Source organism: Siniperca chuatsi, linkage group LG17, assembly GCF_020085105.1.
Source record: "Siniperca chuatsi isolate FFG_IHB_CAS linkage group LG17, ASM2008510v1, whole genome shotgun sequence".
NCBI lineage: Eukaryota > Metazoa > Chordata > Actinopteri > Centrarchiformes > Sinipercidae > Siniperca > Siniperca chuatsi.
The window spans coordinates 1,100,440-1,112,484 of record NC_058058.1 but is presented as its reverse complement, the minus strand read 5'-3'; the positions used below and the strand labels follow the sequence as shown (position 1 = coordinate 1,112,484).

The following is a 12,045-nucleotide window of genomic DNA, read 5'->3' as shown; positions in this document are numbered from 1 at the left end:
CACTCGTGTGAGAGGACTTGGGCGCTCGGAGCGGCAGGTTAAGACCGTGCACGGCTGGAGTCTGGGACTCTGTACCTCAACCTCCCCGGCAAGGAAGGGTGGAGACGAGGGGGCCTGCTGCCCTGGGTGTCCGAGGCTCGCTCACCGCTGTGATCCAGTGAACCTAGTGGCTGTGGCAGCACTCTCTTTCTGGTGAGTTTATTCAAGGGGGCCCGGGGTATACCGATTCTCACTACTGTGCAGGGTGTGCGTGACAGACGTGTCAGCAGGGCAGGTCTGGGACCGCTGTGTGAATCATTGCAGTATTTGGCCAAAATTTTCACTGTCAGACAGGGTGTTTCTTACAGACCGGTTCTTTTCTGCAATTCTTTTCTACACACTCATTGGGTTCCCTCTTGGGTTATTTAAAGATTCGTAGTTTGGAACTCATCTTTAAAAAAGAGGAGGAGTGAATGTGTGAAAGGAAAATTAATAGATAAAAAACAAAAACAAAAAAAACAAACAAAACAAAAAATAAAATAAAATAATTAAAAAACTGAGTAAGTAAAAGGTGTGAATGCCAAACGGATGATCTGGGAAGGCAATAAAACAGGCCGCTCTTAAAGACATTGAAGGGTTAATTTATTTATTTTTTTTTGGTTTGTTTTCAAGTAAGTCTGTAAACTATCTAACTGTCTTTCCCCTAGCAGCCAGCTTCAAGGTCCTTTTTTTTCTTTCCTCTTAACTGTGGCAGAAGCGCTCCTAAGAATCCAGCCAAAATATTAAAAAGCACAAAGAGGCCATTTAAAACACCAAATGAAGTTATTATAGTTGGGGAATCCGGGTTAAAGAATAAATATGGGTTCTAACAATAACAAAACTTCTGAGCATGAAAGATCTTTACTGAAAACCTCTCGTAGGTCGTGGTATTCCCTTGGGATCAAGGTTAGGTCCGAGGGAGCTGGTGAAGGAGTGGGGGTCTTGACCTCAGAGGTAGACCGGGCAGACTGGAGGCAGGAGGAGAGGCAGTAAGGGCTCTAGGATCTGGCTCAAGATCCTTCCCATCTTCCAGTCAATGTGTTATGTTGCCGTAGCCAGGGATAACCCAGTGCTAGAGGTGTCCGAGGAGCCAAGATGAGCTGGAAGTGGAGATCCTCGACGAGTGATACCGGGATGGTGCAATGGGTTATCTGGGCTAGGGGTCAGCCATCCAGCGTCTCCACCTTTCATGGCCACTGCAAAGTCTCTGTGGGAATGCCTGCCTGTCAGGCTAGCTCTACGTCCAGGAAGTTGTCCTCAGCCCCTGAGTCGACCAGGGCGAGCAGCGGAAGTGCATGGGAAATGAAGAGTAGCCGGGAATTGTAGCTGAGGTGGCTCCAGCTGACGGGGTTGTTGTGGCTCACCAGAACCCCACTGCAACTGGTGAGCCTAATCTTTTTTGCCTCACGGGACTGGTAGCCAGGAAGTTGCCCCGGTGACCGCAATAGAAACATTCCCCCGCCGTGCGTCTGCGCAGATGTTCCCCCAGCATGAGGTGGGCTCGGCTGAGTTGCATGGGCTCAGAGTCTGGGCTGACTGGTGGCTGCGGGCGAGTTCCAGCGACCAAGGTCGGGTTCCCTCGTCCCTCGTGAAGGGAGGAATATATATGTTCGGTCCTAATGACAAAAAATCTAACGTAACATTAGATTTAAGTTCTGTGTATCATGTTGTTTTCTGATTGACATCTCACTTAGGTTAACGTTGCTGTCTTCGTGATTTCAGACGTTTGCTTAGCAGGCTTAACTTAAACGTTATGGCTTTGTATGTAGTACGTTACTGCTTACTGCGTTCGTCTGCAGTATTTAGTACGCGGTTCCAAATACAGCCACAGACTGTACGTTAGACATTTGTAGTCTGATGACATCACTATAACATCATCAGGCAACAGACGACATCATACATCTGTTTTCACCAACAAGTCCTCCAACCCATACGACCACATTGGTCGTTTGTTCCTACCCTGTAATACGACCCACAGGAGCGTTTCCTAAATTAGACGGTTAGGGGCGTGTAAGTAGCCTACGTTACGTAAATCACGTGGTTAACGTTGTGAAATGGTCGCAGTTTGGTTAGGTTTAGGCAACAAAAGTACTTGGTTAGGTTTAGGAAAACATCATGGTTTGGGTTCAAATAAGTACGTTACATAAGTCACGTGAAGTAAGTCACGTAACTAATGTAAGTTAAGTTACGTAAGTTTCTCACGTATGTAACGTTATGTAACTTAAAACTTTAAATAAGTCAACATTGACTTTTGGTTTCACACGGGACACGAACCTCGGTCTCGTGGGTCCTTTGTTTGTTTGTGCCATCAATCCACCTGACCCCCTCCATATGCGGACTTTCTCGCTCCTTGTACTACGTCAACTGGCTTCCTGGTTTGCTCCCATCATAATTATCACAACCACTAGAGGTACTACAATAAATGTAAACATGGGTTGGAATAAGCTGCTTGTACAGACGACCGGACGTTTTTCTGGTGAGGACAGTCTCGTTTTCACAGACTGAAGAGGACTAACCAGGACCAGTAAATTGAACTTGATGTGCACAGTTGGTGGAGGGGAGTTTTAGTGTTTCACCTAAACAAAAAAAAATATAAGAAATAGCAAATAATTAAATTAAATTAAACAATTGATAATTATTTTATTATTAAATAATCTTGTCTCCTCACAGGTTCTTGTCATTTGAAATCTTCTCCAGCAGCGCAGCCTGAACATTCCTGAAGATGTTGGAACAAACAAACATCAAAGTGTCAGCATATATCAGATATGTCATTCACAAATAAAATTAATGCAAAACCAATACTAAAACCTGGATGTGTGTTTCTTTTTCAAATGTTCTTTGGTTCTACTTGCTGGTATTAACTCACAGTATGAAGTCTTAGTGCTTTAACCTGTTAGTAATTTTTAACGGTACTTTGCATAGTTAGTTGGAGTACAGTGATGATATTGTGAGGTCTGAACAGGAAGAAGTATTCAGATCTTTTACTTCAGTAGAAATATCACTGTGTCACAAGTAAATGGCAGATGGCCGCCCACCATTGAGTCTGGTTCTGCTCGAGGTTTCTGCCTCTTAAAAGGAAGTTTTTCCTTGCCACTGTCGCCAAGTGCTTGCTCATGGTGGGAATTGTTGGGTCTCTGTAAATAATATTATAAAGAGTACGGTCTCGACCTGCTCTATAGGAAAAGTGCAATGAGATAACTTCTGTTATGAATTGGCGCTATATAAATCAAACTGAATTGAAATTAATTGAATTCATGACAAGTCCAAATGGTTCCACTTTACTTGAGGTCAAGGGAATTATTCATAACATTTTAATGACATCTGTATGACAAGCCCAAATGGTTCCACTTTACTTGAGGTCATGGGAATTATTAATGACCCTATTATAATGGTCTCATGACAGCCAATGTCAACCAAATGACATTTAATGACAACAGTCATAAACCTTCATAAAGACTCCTTCATGTTCATGACAGGTGTCATGTCATGGTCATGACGGTGTCATGTCAGTCTAATGCACTGTAATGGCAAGAACAAACGGACTCTCTGATATAATAACATACAGATGTTATTATAATTGTGTGGCGTCAATACTTCATTTGTGTATGATTGTTTGGTGTGCGAGATGAGAACAGTACACTGATAAGGATGACATAGAAATACAAAACATCCTAGCGACTGTTATCTCCAGACTTCGGGGACACTCTTCTCCCCGGGTTGAGGAGCCTGACCCTGAAGACTGGATAAATAACTGATGCTCTTTTCCCTCGGTACTCATTCAGAGCAGATTATACTGATGTATGTTTTTGCTGCTGTGAGTCCGTCTGCAGACGCTTGAAGTAAACCTACAGGAAGACAAGTGATTGCTTTGAGTGTTTCTTTATTCCGAAGAAATTGCCACTACAATTTGGCGTTGTCAGCATTTTCACTCGTGTGAGAGGACTTGGGCGCTCGGAGCGGCAGGTTAAGACCGTGCACGGCTGGAGTCTGGGACTCTGTACCTCAACCTCCCCGGCAAGGAAGGGTGGAGACAAGGGGGCCTGCTGCCCTGGGTGTCCGAGGCTCGCTCACCGCTGTGATCCAGTGAACCTAGTGGCTGTGGCAGCACTCTCTTTCTGGTGAGTTTATTCAAGGGGGCCCGGGGTATACCGATTCTCACTACTGTGCAGGGTGTGCGTGACAGACGTGTCAGCAGGGCAGGTCTGGGACCGCTGTGTGAATCATTGCAGTATTTGGCCAAAATTTTCACTGTCAGACAGGGTGTTTCTTACAGACCGGTTCTTTTCTGCAATTCTTTTCTACACACTCATTGGGTTCCCTCTTGGGTTATTTAAAGATTCGTAGTTTGGAACTCATCTTTAAAAAAGAGGAGGAGTGAATGTGTGAAAGGAAAATTAATAGATAAAAAACAAAAACAAAAAAACAAACAAAACAAAAAATAAAATAAAATAATTAAAAAACTGAGTAAGTAAAAGGTGTGAATGCCAAACGGATGATCTGGGAAGGCAATAAAACAGGCCGCTCTTAAAGACATTGAAGGGTTAATTTATTTATTTTTTTTTGGTTTGTTTTCAAGTAAGTCTGTAAACTATCTAACTGTCTTTCCCCTAGCAGCCAGCTTCAAGGTCCTTTTTTTTCTTTCCTCTTAACTGTGGCAGAAGCGCTCCTAAGAATCCAGCCAAAATATTAAAAAGCACAAAGAGGCCATTTAAAACACCAAATGAAGTTATTATAGTTGGGGAATCCGGGTTAAAGAATAAATATGGGTTCTAACAATAACAAAACTTCTGAGCATGAAAGATCAAAACTGCTATCACCAGCTTCTCTCTCAGACAGACAGAGATATTAAAAGGCAAATTAGAAGAGAAAGAACAAGTCACTCAAAAGAAAAGAAATAAGCAATTTAAAGCAGACTGGAAGGCTTATGCTTGTTGGCAGCATGAAGCCCATATCAGGGATAAAAAAATAAATAAGGCAGGGACAGATCAGCCAAACACCTCTGTGTCTCAGTATGTCCCACAGTGCGCCAAGCTGGATCTGGACCTGGACTCGGCCCCCATCAAAGGAAGTCAGCCTCAACAACGAGCAGCAGCAGCTACAGCAGCAGCTACAACAGCAGCACCAGCAGAGGCACAGCCACCAACTGTGGCCTCAATATACCCGGACGAGGCAACAGGAGGACCAGGATCATTTATTCCCGCACCTCCAACACCCAAAGAGGCCTACAAATCACATTGGGGTGACCCAAACACCCTCAATCGCCCTTCCAGCCCTCATCGCACTCGAAGCAACAAAGAATTCCGGCCCAGATCAAACTCCTGCACCTCCTTAAAAGCGATTGCACCGATGATGGAGGTAGCAGCAGGAGATGGTACCTCACAACTGATTTTCATACCATGGACATATGCTGACCTGGGAGTATGGTAACTTGGAGACCATAGAGAGACACGCTATCCATGCAGAAAAATTCCTCAAAGATGAGCAAAGGAAGAAAAGTACGCAGCTGACGGACAGATTACAGATGGCGCAGCTGAGGGCGTATGAGAATCAGAACAGAGGCTGGGACCAAGGCCGACGAGGACGTGGAGAAAGGGGAAGACGACGAGGAAGGTTTCAAATGTGGCAAAATGGGACATTGGGCAAAAGATTGCCCCAAGAATCACGAGCAGGCTGACTGACTAGATGGGGTGTCGACGCCAGGTCGGGAAGGAGCTGGCTTGAACACTGAACTGGAGACGACAGAGCATTCTTCACATCAGTTACGTAAGAGCACCCACACTGACACAAAAGAGCATGTGAACACACAACACACAGACAACTGCGTGCATGAGACACCGACACACACACAGACATTGATAAGTGAGGCTATCTCTTACCTTGAGCACACACAAGCCACTGATGACAAAGCCTCAGCAGAGATATACACCGAATATGATGCATACAAATGCATGCCTGAACACACAATCAATGTTGCTGGAAAAGATATTGTTTTTCTTGTGGATTCTGGTGCGACTGATTCTGTCATTAGAGAGTCAGAATTTGCAGTCCTTCCAAAGATGAGTGGCAGATTTGTGAGGACAGTAGGAGTTTCAGGAACACCCCTGGTGGAAAGGTATACCACACCATTGCCATGCAGTGAAGAAATTGAGAAACACTTTAAACATTCATTCTTGTTATCTAAACGATGCCCGATCAATATTATTGGAAGAGATATGATGATAAGATTAGGAATTATTCTGATTTCCACTCCCGAAGGCATCATTGTAGCCAGAATTTCTGACACTGCATCACAATATGTGAAACACAGTAGCATGGAGCTGATGTACTCTTATCAATGGAAAGTGCCTCACACAGCTGCTGGCTCTGTAAATAACACTCTGATTACCGAGGTCACAGCTCTCTTTCCAGACAACTATACACGAATAGATATCAAGTCGCCACAAGAGTTACACTGCACATCACATGTACATCTTGGGGTTGATAAACATTTTGAGGACACATGGTTCAGGCAAGACAAAGAGAGAAACACACTAAAGCTGACCTGGTTGTACCGGAATGATAAAAGATGCACTGTCTCAGTAGCTTTCAATGACCCACTGTGTAAAGCTTTGTTTCAGGTCCCTAACACATATCCTCATGTCCCCCTGGTCAAAGCAAAGCAGGATACATGGGAATGCTTGGGCCCTTGGACCAGACGTTGTGAGGAAGCTGCTGGTTGGGTAAAGACATCAGACTCGGGTGGATTTTCACAACCAACTTCAGGTATTCCGGAAAAGATTTTCAGCTATAGCAACAGGGGTAAGAAGCATTGCGCTCATTCCAGATTCAGAGTTTTTAATGGCCAGTTTGGTAACATCAGATGATGAAATAAGTCATGACAAAAACATTTTCGTGAAAGACGTCTCAGAAATTCCTTAGTTAAATCAGGTACCATCCTGCTTGTGGGCACAACACAAGTATGATGTAGGATTAATCAAAGATGCTGAGCCTGTAGTAATCACACCAAAATCTTCATACAGGCCATGTCAGAACCAATATCCTTTGAAGAAGGAAGCTGTTGACGGTATTAAACCGGTGTTTGATTCTCTTTTAAAAGCAGGAGTGATTATTCCATGCGCAAAATCTCCAGTCCGGACACCTATTTTCCCCGTACGGAAACTCCGGGACGCCGGAGAACCACAACATTGGAGATTCGTGCAGGACTTGCAGGCGGTAAATGCAGCAGTACATGCAAGAGCACCCAATGTTCCCAACCCACACACAATACTCTCACAGGTGCCACCTGGGAGTAAGTGGTTTTCAGTTGTTGACCTGGCTAATGCATTTTTCAGCATCCCAGTGGATCCTGACAGCCAGTATTGGTTTGCGTTCTCTTTTGAAGGTAAGAGTTTCACATTCACCAGACTTGTCCTGGAATCTTTAATGATGCGTTAAAAACAATTTGGAAATGTTGAAATTGACAGAAGGAAGTGCGCTGCTACAATATGTAGATGACCTTATGATCTGCTCAAAAACAAGAGAAGCTTGTGTAAAAGACACACTAGCTCTGCTCAATCACCTTGCAGATATTGTACATGGGAAAGGTCTTGCAGCAAAAGACAAAGTCCACTGGACACCAGAAGCGGAGAAGGCTTTTGTGGGCTTAAAGCTGGCCCTCCAGACACCCCCAACGCTTGGTCTCCCTGACAGTAACAGACCTTACATGCAGACTGTTGACGAGAGGGGTGGGTTCATGACTTCTGTACTACTACAAGAACATGGGGGGAGGCTGAGACCAGTCGGCTATTTTTCCAGCAAGCTTGACCCTGTAGCAGCTGGGCTGCCAAATTGTCTGAGGGCTGTGGGGGCTGCAGAGAAAGCTGTTATAGCCTCACGTGACATTGTGGGTTATGCTGATCTGACACTGTTGGTTCCACATGCTGTCTCAATGATATTGCTTGAACAGAAAACATCACATCTATCAACAGCCAGGTGGTTAAGATATAACACCATATTGCTTGAAATGCCTAATATCACTGTTAAGAGATGTACAGTGCTTAACCCAGCAACTCTCCTCCCTACAGCGGCAGACGGTGAACCTCACGATTGTGTGGTAGTGATAACAGAGACTTGCTCCCCCAGACCAGATCTGCAGGTAACACCATTGATCAATCCAGAGCTGGAGCTGTTTGTTGACGGTTCAGCATCACGAGATCCAGCAACTGGTAAAAATCTTGCAGGGTTTGCAGTAACAACATTATATGAAACAATTCTGGCTAAACCACTACCATCAAATTACTCAGCACAGGTAGCAGAGTTAGTTGCATTAACGGAAGCATGTAAATGTGCTAATGACCAAACTGTGAACATTTTCACAGATAGCAGATATGCATGGGGAGGGGCGCATGACTTTGGAAAACTCTGGGCAAACAGAAACTTCCTTACATCCACAGGCAAACCCATTGCACATCACACACTGGTTGCTGAACTCTTGGATGCTGTGCTGTTGCCTAAGCAGATTGCCATTTGTAAATGTGAAGCACACACTAACAACCTTGATCCTATCTCACAGGGGAATGCCAGAGCGGATAAGGCAGCAAAAGCTGCTGCCAAACAAACACCGACCACTCAGTGTGTTGCAGTAACTAATGAACCTCTGACACCTACAGCTGATCTGCAGGAACTGCAGACAAGAGCAACGGCAGAGGAAAAAGCAGTGTGGCGAAAGGCAGGCTGCACTGTCATGGACAAAGTGTGGTATGGACCAAGTGGCAAACCATGCTTACCAAAGTATCTGTTCCATTATTATGCTGTGTTGACCCATGGGCGAGACCATGGGTCAAAGGGGAGCATGATGCTGAAGGTGAACAGGTACTGGTTCACAAAGGGGTTTAATAACATCTCTCAAAAAGTTTGCCAAAAATGCATTGTTTGTGCAACCAATAATGTGGGGAGAAGTATTCAAATCCCACAGGCGGCCCATGTGCCTCCTGAGAGACCCTTTGAACATCTGCAGATGGATTTCATTGAGCTGACACCCAGTGAGGGAAAGAAATATTGTTTGTCCATTGTTGACATGCAATCTAAATGGGTAGAGGCCATTCCAACGGCCAAACAGGATTCAGCAGCAGTAGCAAAGAGTCTAATACGAGATATCGTCCCACGCTGGGGTATTCCAGATAAGATTTCCAGTGATAACGGTACACCTTTCATGAGCGCAGCATTGAAGAGTGTAGGAGAGTATCTTGGTATTGATTTAAAACATCATTGTGCTTATCACCCAGCCAGCGCAGGAGCCGTGGAGAGGGAGAACAGTTCTCTGAAAAACAAGCTTGCTAAGTGTTGTGATGAGACAGGGTTGCCCTGGACAAAAGCACTGCCCATTGTTCTGATGTACATGAGATCCATGATAAGAAGCAGGGGGGGTCTCAGCCCTTTTGAAATCCTATTTGGCAGGCCATTGAACACTGGTATTGGGCCAGTGAAAAGACAAATTCCTGACACCAGCCAATGTGAGGATGAGATGCTACGCTATTGCACAAACTTGTCGTCTGTGCTTTCTGATATTCACAAACTGGTGAAGGAAGCCATTCCAAAGGCTGCAGAGAGGAAACTGCATGACTTGGAGCCTGGTGATTGGATCGTGGTGAAGGATTTCAGACGGAAGAACTGGCGGGCTCGCAGGTGGAATGGTCCCTACCAGATCTTGCTCACCACTGAAACAGCTGTAAAGGTGGCAGAGAGAGCTACGTGGATCCACGCCACCCACTGCAAAGTGGGACTGAGAGGCCACGGGGACGGGGTGCTGCTCGCTGTCATCATTGTCCTGTCATCAGTCTCACTAATGGAAACATTCAAATCACAACTAACCCCAGAAGAAGGAGGGGTTAAAAGGGAGGTGCCATCCATCTTCCCCAACATCCCAGCTCAGCTGGAAGACAACGCATGGTATGCAACTATACTGACGACCAGAAAAGTGACTAACCAGAGCTGCTACGCCTGTGTGCAGCTCCCCCATGGGGTGGGGGATTCCATCCCAGTGAAACCCACACCATTAAATGTCTCTGAGACCCTAGGAGTCATGGTGGCATTCACCCGGGGGGTTACTCTGCAGAACAGAACAGTGAGAGACATGGGAGCTGCACTCAAGCTATGTAACATCAGCATCACCAACTACGACGGCTCCACAGCCAGGTTTTGGAACATGAGCCAAATAACCCAGCAAGGAATTCATCGGCCCATCATGACTACCAATCCAACTTCCCAGGCCGGTACGGTTGGATTCACCAGACAGTGCTACACGTCTAGAGATCACTTCCTGGGGACTTCAGCATGCAAACAGATTGTCACTACAACATGCGGCACCGGGTGGAACAAGGGAGGCCGAAGCGAATGCAGGGGACCTCAGCCATACATCGCTCAGCTGAATCTGACTGACACCACCAGCTTACACCGCCCAGGAAGCGACAATCCCATCGTCCTGATGCCTACGGAGGATGGATTTGGATCCCTAAGAGAGCACATGTTTATCAATCCCTCAGACCGGGGTGGTGTGGCACCTGCTACCTTGCTAAGCTGATAACATCTGTGAACCTTCTACCCACCATCACTCATTTTCACACCCACTATGCTCACTATTACTTACCACACAGAGCACGGCGATCCCCTACGAGAGTGTCACCGGGGGAGAAAGGAATCAGTGGCATCCTCCCCTGGTGGTGGACTGTGAATAATGCACACAAGATAGACCACCTGGCCATAGATCTTGAGAACTTGACGGCACTGGTAGAGGTAGGGTTTTCCACTCTCACTCCTACCATGCAGGGGATCAAAAACGTGGCCCTGCAGAACAGAATGGCTTTGGACTTGATGCTGGCTAGTCAAGGAGGAGTTTGTCATATTATTGGGACTGATTGCTGCACCTATGTTCCAGACATCATAGACAATATGACTCATGTTGTTTCCCATCTGAACGACCCGCTGCATGAGGAGAAAAGCCTAGACTCCCAGAGTGTGGGAGGATGGGATATGTGGTCATGGCTGACTGTGGGAGGATGGAAGAGTGTGTTGGTGAAAATGTTGGCACCCGTGCTCCTAGTTATTGTGCTCTTCCTCCTTTTGACCTGCTGTGTATTCCCTGCTTCAGATCAATGATTGCTACAGCAATTAAATCATCTATGGGTCAGTATATGAATATGCCAATAGAAACTTCCAGCTCTGTTGAATGGATTCCACCGTTTGACAATGAGATGATTTGAGGAGAATAAAATTGTATGTAACCACACTGGATTTTGAAGTATGATGCGAATTTAGAATAAAATGCTCATGCATGCTCATATATTACTGCTAGAGCTATTTACCTAATGGTTACAGTTATAATAATAATAATAGTTCTGTTGTTTTGCTGATTCACGCATGCTTATTGGTTATAACTAACACCAAACGTTTTTTGGTGTAGTCTCTCATTAAATTTTTTAGTTCATTTCTTTTTGCGTCCATTTACAATAATAATGACTGCTAATGACAGGCTACTGAATTGAAGGTTGCTTGATAAGCTAATGATAAGTATATGTGGGGTTTTCTTCCTTTGACACTTGAGGTTTTCCCCACTTGTCTGGTTGTTTCCTACTTAACGTTTGCTCTTAATTATTTTGATTAGCATTTATTTTAAGATGATTTTATGCTAAAAAGGGAGGAATTGTAATGGCAAGAACAAACGGACTCTCTGATATAATAACATACAGATGTTATTATAATTGTTTGGCGTCAATACTTCATTTGTGTATGATTGTTTGGTGTGCGAGATGAGAACAGTACACTGATAATGATGACATAGAAATACAAAACATCCTAGCGACTGTTATGTCCAGACTTCAGGGACGCTCGTCTCCCCGGGTTGAGGAGCCTGACCCTGAAGACTGGATAAATAACTGATGCTCTTTTTCCTCTGTACTCATTCAGAGCAGATTATACTAATGTATGTTTTTGCTGCTGTGAGTCCGTCTGCAGACGCTTGAAGTAAACCTACAGGAAGACAAGTGATTGCTT

The 12,045-nt window shown here is 44.9% G+C and overlaps 2 protein-coding genes across 2 annotated transcripts; both read left to right on the top strand.

Annotated features, from left to right (window-relative positions):
- The first annotated feature begins 3,572 nt into the window (after positions 1–3,572).
- Positions 3,573–7,721, top strand: LOC122864564. The gene is made up of 2 exons (XM_044172126.1): positions 3,573–6,780; positions 7,115–7,721. Exons 1-2 carry the CDS (start codon positions 5,967–5,969, stop codon positions 7,450–7,452), a joined length of 1,152 nt encoding a protein of 383 aa, XP_044028061.1. The 5' UTR covers positions 3,573–5,966; the 3' UTR covers positions 7,453–7,721.
- On the top strand, positions 7,148–11,764 carry LOC122864547. Its single transcript, XM_044172099.1, has 4 exons — positions 7,148–7,230; positions 7,350–7,399; positions 8,082–8,152; positions 8,570–11,764. Exon 4 carries the CDS (start codon positions 8,741–8,743, stop codon positions 10,574–10,576), a length of 1,836 nt encoding a protein of 611 aa, XP_044028034.1. The 5' UTR covers positions 7,148–7,230; positions 7,350–7,399; positions 8,082–8,152; positions 8,570–8,740; the 3' UTR covers positions 10,577–11,764.
- The last annotated feature ends 281 nt before the right edge of the window (positions 11,765–12,045 follow it).

What these genes read in the sequence shown, in the direction of transcription:
- LOC122864564 (XM_044172126.1), top strand. Translation starts at nt 5,967, where the DNA reads ATGCCTGAACACACAATCAATGTTGCTGGAAAAGATATTGTTTTTCTT. An exon ending in ATTTTCACAACCAACTTCAG is followed by an intron (nt 6,781 to 7,114) that starts GTATTCCGGAAA and finishes CTCTTTTAAAAG; the next exon opens with CAGGAGTGATTATTCCATGC.
- LOC122864547 (XM_044172099.1), top strand. Translation starts at nt 8,741, where the DNA reads ATGGACAAAGTGTGGTATGGACCAAGTGGCAAACCATGCTTACCAAAG.